The 19292-nt window shown below is 33.7% G+C and overlaps 11 protein-coding genes across 11 annotated transcripts; 3 read left to right on the top strand and 8 right to left on the bottom strand.

Annotated features, from left to right (window-relative positions):
* Positions 1-834: 834 nt before the first annotated feature.
* On the bottom strand, positions 835-3540 carry PSY2 (Psy2p; the record flags this gene model as incomplete). The annotated part of the gene is made up of 1 exon (XM_015612247.1): positions 835-3540. One exon carries the CDS (start codon positions 3538-3540, stop codon positions 835-837), a length of 2706 nt encoding a protein of 901 aa, XP_015466929.1.
* A 289-nt stretch (positions 3541-3829) lies between these two features.
* AC631_03417 (ATP synthase complex assembly protein) lies at positions 3830-4927 on the bottom strand (the record flags this gene model as incomplete). The annotated part of the gene is made up of 1 exon (XM_015612246.1): positions 3830-4927. One exon carries the CDS (start codon positions 4925-4927, stop codon positions 3830-3832), a length of 1098 nt encoding a protein of 365 aa, XP_015466928.1.
* A 170-nt stretch (positions 4928-5097) lies between these two features.
* AC631_03416 (prefolding complex chaperone subunit) lies at positions 5098-5469 on the top strand (the record flags this gene model as incomplete). Its single annotated transcript, XM_015612245.1, has 1 exon — positions 5098-5469. One exon carries the CDS (start codon positions 5098-5100, stop codon positions 5467-5469), a length of 372 nt encoding a protein of 123 aa, XP_015466927.1.
* Positions 5470-5772: 303 nt separating this feature from the next.
* AC631_03415 (chromatin DNA-binding EKC/KEOPS complex subunit) lies at positions 5773-6105 on the bottom strand (the record flags this gene model as incomplete). Its single annotated transcript, XM_015612244.1, has 1 exon — positions 5773-6105. The coding sequence occupies one exon, from the start codon at positions 6103-6105 to the stop codon at positions 5773-5775; it is 333 nt and encodes a 110-aa protein (XP_015466926.1).
* A 138-nt stretch (positions 6106-6243) lies between these two features.
* On the bottom strand, positions 6244-7887 carry AC631_03414 (bifunctional fructose-2,6-bisphosphate 2-phosphatase/6-phosphofructo-2-kinase; the record flags this gene model as incomplete). The annotated part of the gene is made up of 1 exon (XM_015612243.1): positions 6244-7887. The coding sequence occupies one exon, from the start codon at positions 7885-7887 to the stop codon at positions 6244-6246; it is 1644 nt and encodes a 547-aa protein (XP_015466925.1).
* A 443-nt stretch (positions 7888-8330) lies between these two features.
* Positions 8331-8624, bottom strand: AC631_03413 (60S ribosomal protein uL24; the record flags this gene model as incomplete). Its single annotated transcript, XM_015612242.1, has 1 exon — positions 8331-8624. One exon carries the CDS (start codon positions 8622-8624, stop codon positions 8331-8333), a length of 294 nt encoding a protein of 97 aa, XP_015466924.1.
* Positions 8625-9992: 1368 nt separating this feature from the next.
* Positions 9993-10820, top strand: TIM21 (Tim21p; the record flags this gene model as incomplete). The annotated part of the gene is made up of 1 exon (XM_015612241.1): positions 9993-10820. The coding sequence occupies one exon, from the start codon at positions 9993-9995 to the stop codon at positions 10818-10820; it is 828 nt and encodes a 275-aa protein (XP_015466923.1).
* Positions 10821-11258: 438 nt separating this feature from the next.
* On the bottom strand, positions 11259-14450 carry AC631_03411 (uncharacterized protein; the record flags this gene model as incomplete). The annotated part of the gene is made up of 1 exon (XM_015612240.1): positions 11259-14450. The coding sequence occupies one exon, from the start codon at positions 14448-14450 to the stop codon at positions 11259-11261; it is 3192 nt and encodes a 1063-aa protein (XP_015466922.1).
* Positions 14451-14831: 381 nt separating this feature from the next.
* On the bottom strand, positions 14832-15326 carry AC631_03410 (Arf family GTPase; the record flags this gene model as incomplete). Its single annotated transcript, XM_015612239.1, has 1 exon — positions 14832-15326. The coding sequence occupies one exon, from the start codon at positions 15324-15326 to the stop codon at positions 14832-14834; it is 495 nt and encodes a 164-aa protein (XP_015466921.1).
* A 277-nt stretch (positions 15327-15603) lies between these two features.
* On the top strand, positions 15604-17784 carry AC631_03409 (DNA cross-link repair protein PSO2; the record flags this gene model as incomplete). The annotated part of the gene is made up of 1 exon (XM_015612238.1): positions 15604-17784. The coding sequence occupies one exon, from the start codon at positions 15604-15606 to the stop codon at positions 17782-17784; it is 2181 nt and encodes a 726-aa protein (XP_015466920.1).
* Positions 17785-17882: 98 nt separating this feature from the next.
* On the bottom strand, positions 17883-19211 carry MNN11 (alpha-1,6-mannosyltransferase; the record flags this gene model as incomplete). The annotated part of the gene is made up of 1 exon (XM_015612237.1): positions 17883-19211. The coding sequence occupies one exon, from the start codon at positions 19209-19211 to the stop codon at positions 17883-17885; it is 1329 nt and encodes a 442-aa protein (XP_015466919.1).
* Positions 19212-19292: the final 81 nt, after the last annotated feature.

Below are 19292 nucleotides of genomic sequence, written 5' to 3'. Positions count from 1 at the left end.
AAAAGTGTCCATTTCCTGTTATCGTCCAGCATGAAACTCAATATGCTCTCTTTTCTCAAATTTGGAATCCTTACGGCATGAGATTTCATCGATTCATTCTTAGGAAAAGGTCCGGTTTATGTAATAAGTGCCGAGAAATCTTAAGGTAAGGACGCAATTGAATCGAAAAGGCTCGATAGTACGCAAAGCAAGCGATTAAAGGTGAAGTCAAATAAGTAATTAGTTTATTTTGCAACTAGTTTGCATTTTCTGAATTAAATGCATGTTCACCAAATATTTCACAAGAGGTTACTGAGGTGGCATTACGTTTAGTACGTATAGTAATTGAGTCAATAAGATCAAGTGCTTTGGTATATCCATTAAAAGTATCGGAGATGTTATAACCCTGATGGGGTTCTCTTACGGGAAAACGATAGTAATTAAAGATTAGCATTCAATCTGCCTTGACGTAATTCCTCTCCAGTATTGGAGAATATTTTTCTTGTGGCAGTGGGCAACTTTTTAGTAGACAACTCTCTTTGACTAACATCTTGAAGATCTCTTGACCCTATTATATTCTGGAGTAGTATTATTATTATTATTGCTTTCGTATGAATAGAAGAGTTTTCTTCGCCTACAGTTCTACGCAGCTAATCGCAAAAGACTAATCCAATCACATATTGCCATCTCTTACTTTTATTAATCTTTACTTACCAGAATAAAGATGCGTGAATATATTTATATACATTTACGAAATTAAACCCTGCGATATGTTTGCACCGAGTCTGAAAGATTTGGACGGCGAACTAAATTCATCGTGCACAATATGTATTTATATATCTATTAGTTACCGGTTTATATATTACTGTTGTTATTATTAGTATTAGTACTGGTAGATCTCAATCTTAAGGCTATTTCTTTGCCAGCATTGGAAAATTTCTTTCTTATGCTAGTAGACAACTTTTTCTTGCCTCTACCTGGTTCCATATCTGCCAATCCTAATGTACTACTGGAAGCAGAACTATTGTCGTTTTCCTGTAGAACAGAAGCATTTTCTCCATCTTCTTCATCATTCTCACGGAGCCGTTTCTCTCCATTGCCTATCATGTTACTTTCCATGTCCTTTTCGATATCTTCAAACAAATTATTAGGTTTAGATGATCCATTAGTTGGTCTATTCTCAATTTTGTATTCATCGTCATCATACTTTATTGGGGTTGACGCATTGTGTCTGTTTAAATATTCATCGTCAGAATTGAAGCTCGTGTCAGCTCTTGACGTATTCTTGACATCGTTATTATCATAGAAACCACTTTCGACTATATGAATAAGATCAGTACCTAATGTGACATAATTAATTTCATTTTGGAAGAACGTTTTATAATTCTTATAAAGATGTGTAACATAAAGTTTGAAATTTTGTCTTTTTCCATGATTTATTGTAGCATCACAATTCTTTAAGATTACTTCTAGAAAATCCAAACATGCCGAATTGGCCAAATTATCTTGATGGGAAACGGTCTCGAAAAACCCCATGAAATACGACAAAACATCATTACTGACAAAATACCGAGAATAGAAATTATCATTTAACAAAATGATACTTTTTAAACATCTAATCGCACTTAGCTTTAAGGTTGTCTTGGTATTGATTGCAAGTATCTTAGCAACGCCCAATAATATGTTATTCTCTAAGAAAAATGGTCTGGAAATATGTGTCTCATGTTCTTTGGTACAAGTTATTATCAAGTCACAAAGATGTTGACAGAGAAGTTCATCTCCTGATATTTTCCTTATTATATCTTCATTATTCGTATCCTCTTTCGCTAGATCAATCAAGTTCCCAAACAAACTTGGGGCAGCTTGAGAATAGAAAGCCTTAAAGTAATTATTTGTATTGATATCTGTACATTCATCGGACGTATTGGAAATACCTTCATCATGTTGCAGTTTGTTCGAGGAATTGAATTCATTCTTTAAATGATCAAAATCGCTATTACCATTAGCTGCATTTCTCGCTATATTTGAATCAAGCAAAATCCTCAATGCTTCAAATGCTTGCATTTTCAAGCCTGAATTTTTATCTTCGACCAATAATTTCGATAGAATTAATATTAATGTCATATCATCGGATAAATTCAACTTCAATGGTTTTGACTCTATTATGGTTTCATCATGGTCAATGTTAATATCATCGTTTGAAATATTAGGTGGGTCACTGTTATCTATTGTCTCATCCTTATCAATAGAACTGACAAGAGACACGTCTTGTTCAATAATTACAACTATAAGTTCAGTTCCTAATACCCTAATCGTATTTTCAGTATCCTGTAATGCAAAACGAATCATGCTGAATAATCCAGACTTCACTAACGTTGAAAAGAATTCAGATTGATAAGATTGTAAAGATTTCGCAATTAATATATACTGGTGCAACATCTTTACCCCATCTCGCTTCATTTCTATATTAACATCTTGTTCGTAAATTTTGAATAACTTTTCTAGAAAGTTGTCATTATTCCTTGAATCCTGCAAGAATTTGATTATTTCAACTTGATTAAAATATATTAGAGACGATATTAAATTAAATGTTTGATCGTCCAAGAACCTTGCAAGAACAACGTCCTTTAAAAAGTTTAAATGAAAATTCTTTTTAAACATATTTAGCTTACCAGCATCATCATTTACTGGAATATCAACAACAATCTTAAATTTAGATTTATCCTTTAGAAAATCTCTATGACAGGCCTTGAAATTAGGATACTCATGGCAATACTCTAATATTCCCACGAGGCCTAATATCTTTTCTTCGCTCGACAAAAAGTCATCAATCAATGGAGCTTCATTATATAATATCAAAGTCTTTACTATTTCACTTAATGTGTATAAATTAATCAAGTTTTTGGACTCTTCAGATTTCTTAAATACTTCGATTAATTTTAACAAGTATTGCTTTTCTGTCACGAAGTTCAGTATGCATGTCCTAGTATATTGTGAATTAGAACCCTGATTTATGATCTCCAAAGTGGCTTCAAGGTTATCAGTAGTAGGGTCCTCGGGGTAATTAATAGGACCTGTGATCAATTCGGTTATATCGTTACCACCACTTTGCAGATAATTTTCATCGTCCACAATATTATTATTTGGTATCACGTAGTATAACGATATTTCAGGGCTATAGTTCTCTTGTTGTACCTTTATGATAAATTCACATAAATCTGCACAACCTTCAGTCTCTTGGAATGATAATGCTAAATCTTTGCCTTTCAAATCTGTCCACACAATCAATGTTTCTTGCTGACGTTGATACTGAATAGACCCTTCAAGGTATGACTTTAATATTATATCATCTGAATCCGCTTCATTCCGCACTATAAAGTACGGTTTGTTTGTTTCACTTTCAATCTCTCCAATGCAATAACCAGTTCCATTATCCAACCAATCTTCTCCTTTTAATAAATAAACCTTCACTCTTCTTGGTGTCTTCCCCATGGTTAAACAGAGTGGCTGTGAATGATACTTTTCGTCATTTTCCACCCTGTTATTTGACTTAGATGCCATTCTTACTAACACAAACAATAAATTGTGTTTTACGCGTCCAGCGTATAAGATATATCACGAAGGTTCGAGGAAATATTAATATAGTCTAAATGATGAAGATAATCAATACAATTGAATTCCTGTCTTTAAATTTATGAATCTATGAAATGTAGATATTAATAGTAATGTAGATTATTCATCTAATAAACTAGAAACTCGTAGTTGTTGATATTTCAATTTCGCACTATTGCTGTTAACTATTTACAAAAAAAGAGCAGAAGCCGAAAGACGAAATACGTATAAAAATTATTTAAAAGGTTAATAAAGCGCAACTCGATAAATGTCTGAGCCAGTCTACTTTATCAACATCGTGTGTATCTTCAACTTCACCCCATTCTTCAGTTTGGAAAATGATTTCCAAGTTACCTAATTCGACAAGTTCTTCAACAGTCTTATGATAATAGTCTGTTGCAGAAGATTTATTTATCTGGTATAAGTCTTTCATTCTGGATTCATTTGAACAGTTGGAGCGTAACAATGCAGCACCACATAAGAATGACTTGGCTGTTAAAATAGCTCTCTCCAATGCAACCAATTCATACATGGATAAATCGTTCATCCAACTCATAACAATATTCTGCGTAGTTATCGATTGCCTGTTGCCGCTTAAACCATCGGTCTCACAGTCTAAATATTTGAGGCTGACTCTTTCATCTTCGCTTTTCAATAAGTTACCCTTTCTCTTAGCATACTCGGTGAAGTAGTCTTCAAACTCTTTAATCAATGGGAAGTATAATTCGTTTTGTCTATTTCTCAACTTGCCTTCATATTCGTCTAATGTAGTGAAGATTAAACAGGTATCAGTATCAAGGTACCTCAACAAGTTGACTTTAATGTCATCGACATTCCCAACTTTGGAAATCATTTCACGGTCAACATTTTCATTATTGTAGACGTTGTATAAGTCGATAGCACGGGAAGAAAGTGATGTCAAAGGTAAGGCATTGATTTTTACCTTTAAATCTGGCAAATTTGCCCATTCATGTGCAACAAGATAGGCAAGTTGTTTTTTCTCGTTCGGTAATGATAACGGAAAGCCGAGTGGAGTCTTCAAAGTCTTTCCATCTAATTTTACTTCATATTTGTCCAAATCTTTATTATAAACAGCATCAACTTTTTCCCAAAACTTAGTCAACGTCTTCGATAACCTATTAGTATCCGATTTAATATTGTTCTCGATGGTGGTTTCGCCTAACGATTTCGATGGCTTTGGAATAAAAGATTTAAGAGATCCCTCGGTAGCATTAGCTATTCTGGACGTAGACAAAAACGCCTTTGGGATTTGATAATGTAACCCGGTGAATCCAGACCTTGATCTTCCGATTGATCTGCTAGTTCCTCTAAGCATTGTAAAAGTGTGGTTAAGAAATATATTATTCAGTTACGAAATGATTTGAAAATTTTGGATCGAAAATCTCGAGATTTTATCGCCAAAATATAAATCGTACTAATATTACTCTGCTTATTTACAATATTCATATTTTTCACACTAATTACTAATTAACGACACAATAAATCATGTCTATGAATCCGGAAGCTTTACAGAAACTTTTAATTGAAATGGATAATCAATTAAATGTTTCCAGGGCAGAATTGTCCATGTGTAATCTACAATTAGATAGAGTTAATACAAACTTGAATCTCATTCATCTGACTACTAAGTCATTGAATAAATTATGCAATACCAAGGATAATGAAGCAGTGTGGCAGGGTATTGGTAAAGCGTTTGTTAAAAATGACGTTAATTCTTACTTGAAGGAAATGTCTCAAGACGAAAAGGAATTCAGTGAAAGCAAAGAGAACTTAAATAAAAAGAAGAACTACTTGGAAACTACTTTAGACAAGACTCTTGAAAACATGACCCAAATTGTTGGAAACGTGAAGAAATAGAGGCATCTTCTTGTCTGATAAATCATAAAATGATAAAAGATTAATTTTTGACTTCACAGTTACTATTTGTACCATATCAGCTCCAGTAGCGTCCTTATTCGTATTAAATGCATTAAATCACTATATCAATAGTCTAATATACATAAGTTCAGAGTATGTGACCTGTAGAGTAAACATAGAACAAGATGACCCTACTCGTTGGTTCGTTTTGGTACATCTTTGATTTTTGTCAGAATTTACATCTATCAAGTATAAGCATATAAGCATATTTCATGAACATAATCCTTTGGGTCTTTGTTTGGATTAATCACTATCATCATCGACTCCTTCGTCCAACACCTGTCTTTCCAAATCCTTCTCTTCTTGAGATTTACTTTTCTCGTTATCCATTCTTTGGGTTAAGAAAATATTTAATTGATCTTGCAAGGTAGTTAATTTTGCTCTCAACTGACCTAGCTGTGTATCATTTGCGTCACTTGGTTTATCTCTGTCCTCACCACCAGCTTTTATCACAATATCTGAAATTTGGGTAGTCTTCCCATTTGTTGTATGAGGACCTTCACCAGGGTGGAAATTCTTGCCTTCTGGAATATCAGGAGCTTTATAAACAGCCGTAGGTACCAATGGATCTGACATACTGGACTTCTTTGTTACTTAACTCTTTTCTATAGATGAAAGATCAAATAAATTTATATTCTGTAAATCATGTGATCAATGATATATTTCTTTAAAGTATATATATATACATTATAAGTATAAAAACAATAGAGCAAGCTAACTGAAGTCTTTAATTTCAATTCTCTTAGAAGAGTTCGAATATGCATTAAATTTTATTTCAATAATTTCATCAGTTGAAAAGTGTAAAGATGGAATATCGTAGCAAGAGCAAGACATTAAGTATCCGTAAAATACTTTAAGAACAGTATCATCTGCAATAATCAAAATGTCACCGCTCATTCTTTCCATTTCTAAAATCAAGGGCTCTATCTTGATCGCCAAATCGTGATACAGTTCTGCCCTTGAAAATCTATGATGATATGGGTCTTTCAAAAATTGTTCATATTCAGTTGGAAACTTCTTGGCGACTTCTTCCTTTGTCATATTTCCAACAATTCCTGGATTCTTTTGCGATAATTGAATTCTGTGTCTGATGTTGATATCCTTATCGGCAAAGAATTGGGTAGATTGAATAGTTCTTTTCTTGACAGATGTCCATACGACAAAAGAGTTATCATCAACACCATCGACACCCGCAGCAGGATGTCTTTCATCCACTGACAATTCTCTGCTAACTTGTGGTCTAGCCGAAATGCTTGATCCAATCGTCTTATTTTTATCATCAAAGTATGTTTTCCCTTGGTCTTTCAAATATTCTGTTAATGTTTCTGTGAGATTTTTTGAATATTGGATGCCTGTTTCATCTAATGGGGGATCATAAGAATAGTCTAATGAATTCTTATAGCAACGTGCAAAGAAAACAGAACCCAGCTTAATCCTGGAATTCATTAAAAAGAAAACAACCTTATTGATTAGATACCCATAATTGGAATTATGTAACTCTATTCTATCACCGAAGTTAATGAATTTAATATAAGATAACTTATTCTGATCGTCCTCTTCACCCATTTCTTGATAAAATGGGGTCAAAACCTTAATTCTTTCACTATAATCCTTATACGCCTGCTCGTAGTCCCAATTCACATAATCAGGCGAAGACCTTGCTGCCTCTTCCATGTTCTTCATGATTATCGCATCGTTAGTTACTGAGGATTCCACGAAAATAATCTGGATGTTCAACTCAGTAAACTTCTTATGAAGCTCTAACCTATACTCAGGTAATGCATTAACAGCATCGTAAATAGCAACCTGTCCTTTGTCATTCTTGAAAAAATTCAACATATCATTAAGACATTCGTTTACGATCTTTTGACGGAATCCATGAGCTTTGGGATTATCTGGTGTTGGCACAAATAAATCATGACGTAAATCATCTTCGGCATTTGCTCTTCTATAATTACCCAAATGGAACAGGTGTGTCTTCACACCTAACCAACGTAAGTATCTAGTCAACGAAACTGACAAATGTGTCTTACCTCTTCCTGGTAAACCTGCTAATGCAATACATATTTTGCCCGCGTGGAATAATCTACCTGATTCAGTAGAATACAATTGTGCCGGTGATATATGATAAGGATCGATTTCGGTATGAACTCCATCGATCCCAGTAATGTCACTCATTCTTCTTTTTCCTATGGCACTTGCTTCTGATGGCAATTCTACCAAGTTCGGCCTTAAATTATCATGAAATGACCATCTTTGATTTCTCTTCCCTGAACTTGGATTTCTTTGTAAAGGTGCAGATCCAAATCCATTGAATAACTCACTATCGTCCTCCATACGACCAGCTGGGGATGACATCCTTATTATATTAATTGTATAGTTTTAAATAAAAATACTTTAAAATGAATACCCCAGTAAATTTGTGTCCAGTTCACTTGCTTTATCATTAATATTTATTGCCCCTACTCAAAAAAAATTATTTTGACTGTGAACAGAATTATCGAATACGAGGTGATAGAGTGACGGTGTTATCTACTTTTATCGTCGTAGATGACTACATTATTACAAGCAGCAGTACTTATAATTACTAGTATTTGCTTAGGCTGCCTATAACCCATTCTGTGCTTAACCTTGTTCTGGTTTATGACTCTGACTCTGAGTCCTGTCAAGGATTAGCATTACACATAATTTACAATAAGTTGATTCAAATACAAAACCATTAAAGTACATTCATATTAAATAAACAAGAAAAACTTTCCTAACACGTATATAATTTTAATTTATTACAATATGAATTTAATTTATTCTGCGTTACCACCCTTTCTTTGGATTAAAGCCTTTCTATCTTTATCTAAGTGTAATTTGGTGATGACAACCTTAGATGGGTGAATGTTGATTGGGACAGAAGCACCGTTGGACTTTTCCTTTTGTAATTTTTCTAATTGAATGGAGAATTTCAATCTGTAAACAGAAGAGATCTTACCTTCAGAACCCTTCTTAGAACCTCTGACAACTAAGACTTCATCGTTTTGTCTGATTGGGATAGATTTAATCTTGTATTGTTCTCTTAATTCTTTAGATAATGGGGCAGACATCAAAGCTCTTCTTTCGACAGAAGAGGAAGAGAAGTAAGCCTTTCTAGCTTTAGAACGGGAAGAAGAAACGTCTAGATATGTTAGTATATTATGTCTTTTTTTATCACTCCAACTAGGATTTTACAAAATACATGTCGAAATATCACTCTTAACGAATTCATATTGGTAGTCCTCAACTTCGAAGTCTAATGTCCTATTCTCCTTGTTTTATTGGTTATTGTTTTACACTTGTACTCCTCAAGATAATTAAATCTTCTCTCCTTGATTATTCCGTGTATCATTGTTGATTTTAACTCATTTATTCAATTTTTCACCAATCTTCATTTATTTTTCATTCACTTCATTGAATTCGTTCACGTATCTTGTTATCCAATCTGTTGGTCTTCATTAAATTGATATTTACCTTGACTGATCTTGGCCATTGTTACTGATTACTAGTTTTACAAAATCACTAAGTTTTAAAATTTTTTAATATACTTTTCTTTCAGAGTCTGTAATTTTCGGTATAGTACTAAGTGAAAATTTCCTCAACCCGTAAGCGAGATGAGAAATTTGCACGATGTTACACAAAACTGATATTGTAGGGTTTGGCCCTGTTGTGACTGTTTTTCTCAATACATTATGCTGATATGAAATGAAAGGGTTAGCTGGTTAGCTTGGTTGTTCAATGTATACTGTCTACAATGTATGGTCTATATGGTTTATATGTGTCTTGTATTTCTTGTGTTTCTTATTATGAGCAACAAAAAAAGACATGCAGCCTATTTCTCTAGATTATCAAAAATAGAATAAATTTTAGAAATGCGATAAGCCCGAGGCGGGACTCGAACCCGCAATCATTATCTTAACTCGTTAACCGGAGGATAACACCTTAACCAATTAGGCCACAAGGGCGAATCTAGGTAGATTTGTGCACAAATTTGTATATCCGTGCTCTAGTATGTACTAGAATTGAAATCGTTATGGAGAATATACCAGCAAATTGATAACACATGGGTTTGTATTTGTCAGTGGTGGATCCATAACAACCAATTTGTCTTGAATCATTGCTCAACTAACCATTCAAACTGAAGATAATGGCTTTGTCCTCATAGGTGGTAATTGCAGCTAAAGTGCAGAATAACTTATTGGAATTAATAGGAAAACTATGTATAGCCTATTACATGAAGCATCAAACATGAAACATGGGTCACAGTATGAAGTAGACCATAAACAGTGTCTACACTTGTAAAACGATTGCAGCCATCCAAATGGGTGGGATGAAAATGGTTCGCGCACACTCGGCCCTCCAACGACAATTTCAATAAATTACATACATTATGTCCCATTCGGCTTGCAAATACTACAGAGTATATTGATAAAATTGATATGAAATCGATATCAACATTGGGTATATGTTTAAGAGCATCCCAAAATTTGGCCAAGACTAAGCCAATTGCTGTTTTGTCTACAAGATCCCTTACAAATCTTGTCCAAAGACCATCAACATATCACACACTTAGCATACGGTCAAACAAGATCAATGGATTAGAGACCAGATATACGAATCTTTTGACCCGTCATTTACTATCCAACAAATATTCCACTAGTACAGCTCCTCCGCCACCACCACCTCCTCCTCCACATGACAAAAATGCTAAAGGGAAATTACTTCTTAACAGAATCGGTAGAATATTCACATTTTCCTTGTCATCTGTCCTTGTTCTTGGAGCTACCTGTGTGTCTGTTTTGGTTGTTTATTTGATTCTTTCCGAATTGTTCCTTCCTTCTGGAGATACCAGAACATTTAACAAGGCTGTCAAGATGTTAGAAAGTAATGAGTTGGCACATGAAGCATTGGATTTCAAAAAGGGTCAAAGAGTCAAGGCACATGGTGAAGGACACGGTGATAAGTGGGCCCGTAACAGGCCAGCTCAATCTGTCAGATCTAGAGGTACGGATGGAAAAGACTACTTATTCATGAAATTTCTGGTTGAATCACCAAGTGGAAAATATGGTACTGTTACCCTTGAACAAGTGGATAGAACTTTCTGGAGTTCTGAATTTTTATATATTGCATTAGATATGCCTGGCAATAAGAGAATTTACATTAAAGAGCCTAAATTCCAAGCTAAGAAATATGTGCCAAAAGTTGGTGGTCTCAATAACAATAGTGGCTTTTTAGGACTTAAATGGGGTCCAAAGAAAGACGATTAGATCATACTTAATCTCAATGCATATTATGAGTAAATCAAATAACCGTCCATCGGATGATAAAATGATTATATTTTGTCACACATACATATCCATCCAACATTAAATATTAGTTTTCATTAAATTGACAACATTTTCATATTTTTTATAGGAGCGAAACATAAATGATGTATATATTATACAAGTCTAATCTTTAAAGTAGGTAATTCGTTTTTTGATGGTTTAGTTTTAGTGTCGCAAAGTTTTCTTGAATTGATGCAAATTTTGCAAAATTTACAAAAATCTGTAAAATGACAAATAACTATCTGTACAAGATCATTACCAAAAACAGTTGAAGTATTATCTGCGTAATATCGCATTCGTTAAACATATATATAGTGCAAATCAAATTGATTAATCTTATATCATTAAGTATGTATTTATGTCTATGTAATTATATGTTCAAAATATTTCGAACAAGGCTTTGAATTCCTTCTTGCCCCTGCATTCTATCATATATATCTCATCTTCTGTTGCTTTAATTAATAAACCAGCTTTCCCTATTCTTTCAATACGACTGAACTTGTCTTCCTCGCAGATTAGCCAGTTGTAATCCAGAGCGTCCTCCAGTGGACCAGAAAGAGCCAAATTATAGTAGTTTTTGTTTGTAAAATTGTCGGATATCATGTATATGCTTAAGGTGTACATCGACAATATTTTCCATGACGATGGGTTACTAATCAGATTATACGACTCTAATTGTTTTTGCAACCTGATTGTCATTTGGTTCAATAAAAGGAATTTAGAATTATCCGGATTACTTAAAATATTAGAATTTGTGATATCTGCCGAATTTAATGAAAACATTGATTTTGCAGCAGGTAATTGTCCTTGCCCTGGTTGCTTAATAGCCTCGCTGTTTAAAGAGGAATTAAGGCTAGTCAATGTTGAAGAATTACTAGGTTTGTCTTTTATGTCCATAATCGATGATGATAAACTAACATTAGAAGAAGCAAATTTGTGGGGTTTCCCGGCATGAGCAAGAACCCCCAAAACATTATCAATATTAGTACTGATCGCATCTAACATGTTTCCACTTTTACATCTAATCATAATCAATAGCTTTTCTGAAGTGATAGCATTTACGGCATTAATTTGTAAATCTAATGCAGATGATTGTCTAATAGATGTGACTTTGGGGTTTATGTCCATTAATAATACTGGCTTATCAATAACTTCATCATACTCTTGATCATAAACTTCTTTAAAAGCAATTAACCAACTTTTATTGAGGTCGTAATTAATAACAATTTTCAAAAACAAATTCTGGTTAAGTGTTATCATTTCCCATTTACCGTACTTTTGCTTCCATTTTGAAATCTTCATTGCTTCTGGGGAACAAGGAGAGATATAGAAATCAATTGACTTGTCATCATTGATAATATCTTTCAAATTTTGAGGTATAATTAGATCTTCTTCGTCATCTACTACTTGATCCAGTATATTTTCTTGAGATTGACCATTGATAGTTGCACTAGATCCATTTTTGTACTGTTTGAAAAAATACATGGATGTAGATGATGGTAAGGCAAAAGGTGATGGCAAGGCAGATTTAGGCGTCTGCGAAAATGATTTATCGGATGCCAGTGACAATGGATCCTCAGAATCTATTGGTATATTAGTTTCAATTCTTAAGCCCTTGAGATTAATGGCACCTTCGGTTGTAGTTATTTCTTTTTTAATAGTCGGATTGTCCAGTTGGGATTCCATGTTACTCTTGCGATCAATAGAATCAGTCGAAGCCAGTTGCATCTTAGATGGTTTCTTGAAGAGACTAAATATAGATTTTCTTTTCTGCTTTGAATTCTTTTCCATCTTTGTAATGTCTTCTGAACTTTCATTTATACCCAGTTCTGTTAAAGCACCCATACCTGAAAGGCCATATTCCACACTGAATGAAGGGTTATGATTTCTTCCAAAATTTGTAATATCAATAGCTGACCCAGATGATAGCTCATAAAGTTTATTCTTTGGTTCAGACTTAGATAAATCCGGAACAGATGAAAACTTATGATTAGATTGGTACTTATAACTATCAGATAAATTGGGTTTGTTTATGTAGGAATCACCTTCTTCTTTAGATACGTCTCCAGGGTCTGGAGTTGCAAAATAGATTTCAGCCTGTGATGATACTGGTCTATTTTCGTTCTCCAGAACAAGCAAACTATCTGTTGCATTAACAAAGTTGCGTTTCACGGGTTTGATGTATTGAGTCGTAGGATCCACATTTCCCATTCCACTGTCTTTTTTACAGTCTGATTTAGATAAATTCTCATTTATGATATTTAACGAACGGTCATACTGAAATTTAATTGCTTCAGTTGAATCAATAGATTTTATGGAAGAACTAGAAGATTTTCTTGTCTTGCTCATGAAAGGTGGATTAAACGGCTTCTGAGTGGAGGCTGGATTGTACGAGTCAGTGGTCGACTCATGGCGATTTCCGCTGAACACAGGATTCGAATGTGAACCATTTTTTGATTGTGAAATACTAATATTTCCATTTGTGTGGATCTCTTGTTTGTGCTGGCAGTCTGATAGCACATTAATTCCTAAGCCTGACATTCTAATATCGTTTGACACGTTATTTGCATTGATCAAAAAGTATTGGCTGACTGGAGAATCACTTTCCTCCAGCGGGAAGATACGTTCCAATTTCTTATACCATGTATACAATAATCTGGGGTCCTCACAACTGATTGATACCGAGTTAGAACTATGCTTCGATGAAAAATTAATAGACTTCAACAAAATTTGATTCAATGACTTCATGTAAACAATAGAAAGTTCATTAATCCTGAATGGAGGGTACATCAAAGATCTTGGTAAATCCTGATTAGTAGGAATTGATAAAAGAGCCAAGGAATTATAATCAGTTCCGGATAAATTCAAAAGCATCAACTCAATATTGGCCAGCTTCTGTTCATCTTGAACTATAAAAAAGCTTTCATTTCTAGTTCTGTCGACTATTTGATCTATCTTAAAAAAACTAGAAACTTTAGCAAAGCTCTTTGATTTAGGTACTGAATTGGCTTTGTCCGTTTCACAAAATAATTTTACATCACTGAAGCTTATGTTGTTTAAGTATTTCACCTCCAAAAATTCATGGTAGCTGTCAATTAGTTCAGCTACTCTTTCTTTCAAGATCGACAATTTATCGACGATAAATGGATTTCTTAATATGAGAAGAGATTCATTTATAAATTTAATATAATTCAAGCAATTCAATATTGGTTTACCAAAGCATATCGAACCTTCAGGGGACGAAGATTCAAGGCAATTTTCTGGATTAGAAATAAGGGATAAGTATTTCTCGAATAGCACCATCCCATCCTCTTCGAGCCATATTATAAATTCATTGACAAAATTTTTAAATAATTGGATTGAGTTCCCATTGTTGTTAGCCAATTCAATAGAGACTGTATTCAATAATGACAATAATTTCTTGTTCTTAGTGAACAAACCTCGAACTATGGATGAAATTGAAGTGTTTGCCGATTTCGAAGGCTTAATATTTCCCAATATTTCAATCAAGTTACTATTCTCAACATTTTCGGATTCAAGAAGTTTTGTTATTAGAATTTCCGAAAGCATTGAGTTTGTAGTGTCTTCTTTTTAACCTTTAGATGGGGTTTATTAAATGTGTAGTCTATAAAGGATAAATGGCTGGTTGTAGCAAAATCTCTTTGATACTTGTCTAACGTTTATTTGTACCTTTATCGAATAGACTAATAACGAGTGTACTTTTGAAGATGCTTCTTAGTTATACAAAGATGAAGATAATTAATTTCTTTGGGTAGTTTAGCGTACTGAAGTATAAATTTGCAATGGTGCCAGGATCTTCCTGAAAAATTAAATTATACCGTTTTAAGAAATGTAAACGCGTTTTTGCAAAACTATCGTGTTACGCCTATAGATAACCCAATACGTTAAATGGATGGACTAAAAGAGGACATAGTCGTGTTTGACGTGCATTTAGTACTCTCTAGTTACTATCCAGTCTAGGATGTTCGGAAGTCCTTTGCCAGATTTTCCGCTCACCATCTGAATAGTCCATTTGTCTGTTTGAGGGATTTGCAGTGGTAAGTCTAGTGTATGGGCTACTTGCTCACGGATGTCTTCATGCAATTCGGGGTCTAATAAATCTATTTTATTTATCAATATGATCAAGTAAACCCCAACGAGCCTGTCCTGTAGTATGACTTTTTCTCTGAGTTCTTGATACGATTCGTTTAGCCGCTCTAAACTCAAGCAATCGATCACCCAAATGACAATATCAGTCTGATCAAAGTAGTTCCCCCAAAAAGTTCTGAGACTGGTCTGTCCCCCGATATCCCAAACGTTTAAATTGAAATCGTTGTAGTTGATAGTATTTATTTGAAAACCTAATGTTGGCGATATTGTTGATATATCCTGATTTAATAGTCGTTTTGTAATCGTAGTTTTGCCAGAATTATCTAAACCTAACATTAGTAGTCTGATCTCTTTGTCTTTGATCTTTTGTTTCTTTATTATACTTAGTAACCCCATTGTCTGTATGTGTTCAAAGGAAGCTCAGGGTCGATGTTGATGTCATAAATTTTAAGTCGCATATATTATTTAATAATTTTTAAGATCCATTTGAACTCCAAGACAAGCTTTTAATATCATAATAAATGCTGTTGATTATTCGCTCCGGCTCTTAAAGATAAATCAAGTATATCAGAAAATCAGAAATTCTAAGAATATGGAATAAAGTAATATTATAATGTCAGTCAATCAGAAGAAATCTTCTATTATATCCAAGCGGCAAAGATCAATATTTGAGTTCACTCAGACAGGCAATGATATAGAAGTTCAAAATAGATTCGATTCTTGTGAAGTGATAGATCTTACTGATGACGGGGAAGGTGTGAAGTTAGAAAATGAAGTAAATCCTGGAATCCAAAGTATGGAAGCACGAGAAGCAGATTTTGAGCAGGTAAATGATAGAGACAAAACTATAGAAAGAAATGAACCAGATGTTGAGGAGGTAAGTTGTCCTATGTGTAACCGTAGCTTGGTTGATTTTTCGATGGATAATCGAATTCTACACATTGAAGAATGCTTATCATTGATCACTTTAAAGGAAGAGGTATCAACTACAAACAACGAATCTAGGGATATAAAGAAAGAAAAGACCAACGAGACAGCGAAGAAAGATATAAATATACCAAGAAATAAGAGAAAAAATGGCTCTTTGTTACCACAAGACAAAGAGAAAGAAAAATACATAAATAAAAAAGCCAAAATCGAAGATTCAAAACCCAAAGTGATAAAGCCACCAACGGCAATATCCGCATCAAGAGCCAAAGCTCAGATCCCCGAAGTGAAAATATTAACATTTCCATCATCTGAACAAACGAATTATCAAATAGCGGTAGATGCTTTTAATTATTCTCTGCATGAATCAATAAAGAAATATTTTCTAACACACTTTCATTCTGATCATTATGGTGGTATCACTAAAAAGTGGTGTTATGAAAGAGTCTTTAAAAATGGAGATGATTTCGAGGATGAAAACAAGTACAAAAAGATTATCTTTTGTTCTGAAATCACTGGTAGGTTGTTAACTTTACGATTTAGCATTGATACAAAGTTTATTATGCCATTGCAGATAAATAGAAGATATTTAATACAAAAATATGATACTGAATTTGAGACTGAAGATGACTTCATTCAAACAGAAGATATGACACTTCCAGGATTATTTGTTACGCCCATAACCGCAAATCATTGCCCTGGGTCAGTGATATTCTTGTTTGAATCATTATCGAACAATGGATATAAGAAAAGGACTTTACATTGTGGAGATTTCAGGGTTAATAGAGAGATTTTAGATCACCCAAGGTTATTGCCGTTCAATATAGCTAAAAATGACAATCTAAGTCTAGATCAGGTTTATTTGGATACTACATACATGTCTCCATCATATAACTTTCCTAAACAAGAACTAGTATGCAAAACTGTTTCTGATATGTTCTATGATTTGATCAATTCACAAGAAGAAGCTGAAAGTACAGATTCATTATTCACTACTTGGTTCGGGGTTTTAAAGCAATCAAGAATCACCGATTTTATCGCTAAACGGGATAGCCAGTGTAAGAAAAAAAAGTTTTTAATTCTAATAGGTACTTATGTTATTGGAAAAGAAAGATTGGCTATTTCTATTCTGCAGAGATTAGGTAATTGCCCTATTTATGTTCTGACTATTAACAGTCGAAATGATAAGGTAGACTTAGTAAAGTCCTTTGACAATATTTATTTGAATCAAGTATTAACAAACGATGATATAGGCAGATCAGATTCTGAATGTATGGTTCATTTGGTTCCCATGAAAATTGTCAGTTCCATTGAAGAATTATCGAATTACTTTAATCACAACAGATATTTTGAAAAATTCGAAAGATGTGTCGGACTTCGTCCAACTGGATGGTCATTTCTGAATAAATATGCTTCGACCCTACGAGAAGAAGTACAAGAAGATGAGAATGAAAGCAAATATATCTCAGATTTGAGAAATGTAAATTCTTGTAATGATTTAGTGAAAATAATGAAAACCCAGCCAACATTTTCATTTATTGAAAATATCTTGCCACAATCCCCCTTACTGTCATTAATTTCAAAATCAAAGAAATCGAGTCATGATGAATCTTTGTACAGAATCTATACTCTACCTTATAGTGAGCATTCTTCATTTCGAGAACTATCATTCTTTGCAGTATTTTTGAAGATCAAGGAAATTATTCCCACAGTAAATATCAGCAATGAATCTAGCATAACTGAAATGGCTAGGATAATTAGAAATTGGGAATTAATAAGGGAAAATAAAATGGCCCAATATCACAACAGAGGATTAGAATCTAAAATTGCTCAAGGAATTGAAGACTTATGCATAGAAGATTTTTGATATTGAAACAGAATCTATAAGACTTTATAAAGCTTTACTTAATATACATATATAGCTAAATGCTATAATTTATAGGCAACACAACACGTAGCATTATTCTAGCCTTGTTTATTGTTCTTTCCCTTCAATTTAGAATAATAAAGATTTAAAAATTTTTCACATTCTTCTGGAGATCCACAATTAGACCAAAATGCTGCTAAATCACCATCGTAATAATGAATATGGTCACCGGCTTTACCATTTTTATCAATAGGTAAATCAACTGGACTATGTTGTGCAGCAATTGTTCTTGCAGGCACAATGCTTGTTTTACTTAAAATAAAAGGGTGCCATTGCAATAAATGTGTTATAGCAGAATCAGGTCCATATGGGAAATTTTCATACTTGGAAAATAAATCAAATGCCCAGGATTCAATAATAGCTTTTCCAATATAATCATTTTTAACCAAAAATGAATGAGACTCCACTTTATTTTCTGATTGTGTTACAATTAATTTAGTCAAGTCTGCATTAGAGTTACGATATGTCTTAATTCTTCCATCAGGTGGGATAATTGGTTGTTCTTTTAAAATGACTGGATTTAATGCTTCTGGAGATAATAAATAATCTTGCAAGTTTATAGACATATCCATAATTAACGAGTCTTGATCAATATACCAAAACCACTTCGTTTCTGGAAATGCAAACATCGCAGCCCTTAAACAAAACAATCTTATCCATTTAGCTTTTTCCTTGGACTTCAAAACATCCATGGAGTTCAAAGCAGGAAGAAACTCTTGATACCAGCGAACATAAACACCATAGGTTTGCTCATGGGCGTAATCCACTCTATTCTGTACGATTTTTGTTAATGCATCCACCGAATACTTTTCGAAATCCACAGCAGTGACAATTACAATATCGGGGTAGTTCTTGGTGTTTTTAGGTTTATAGACGATTTTATCTTGATTCTTAAACCGATTCTTAGCTCTAGATAAACTCAGAACAGCATTCTCGCTCTCTTCCTTTGTCTTCTGAGTTTCAGGATTTGGATCGTCAAACGAATTCAAAGACCTTACAATAGTTTTTTCGATCTCAGGGGCATTTGCATCTCTTAATTTAGATTCCAACACTAACTTACTGATACCAAGTTGTTTCAATAATGGAGCATCCTCAATGGGTGGGTATATATATCTAGAAGTCGATTCGATGATATATTTACTAGTTAATGGATGGCTTGGAGGGTAATCTAACAGTGAATTTCCATGGAATATATTGCTTATAAAACTGAAAGGATTCAAGAAAAACCAAATAAACAACAAAATTGCAACGTACGTGGTTAAATTCAGTTTCTTGAGATTTTGTATTTTATTGAAAGTAGCAGGAAATGGTAGGGCGCTTTTCAGCTTCAGGTATCTTGGTTTAAATGAATTAGCACCATTGAACATCTTCCACAACTCTCACTTACTATTCTGCTTTGTATATTATTATTGTATACTACAAATTTTAATTGTTTTAATTGAGATCGA

The sequence above is a fragment of the Debaryomyces fabryi genome (genome assembly GCF_001447935.2).
Source record: "Debaryomyces fabryi strain CBS 789 chromosome Unknown contig00073, whole genome shotgun sequence".
NCBI classification, from domain to species: Eukaryota; Fungi; Ascomycota; class Pichiomycetes; order Serinales; family Debaryomycetaceae; genus Debaryomyces; species Debaryomyces fabryi.
This window is presented reverse-complemented; position numbering and strand designations above follow the sequence as displayed.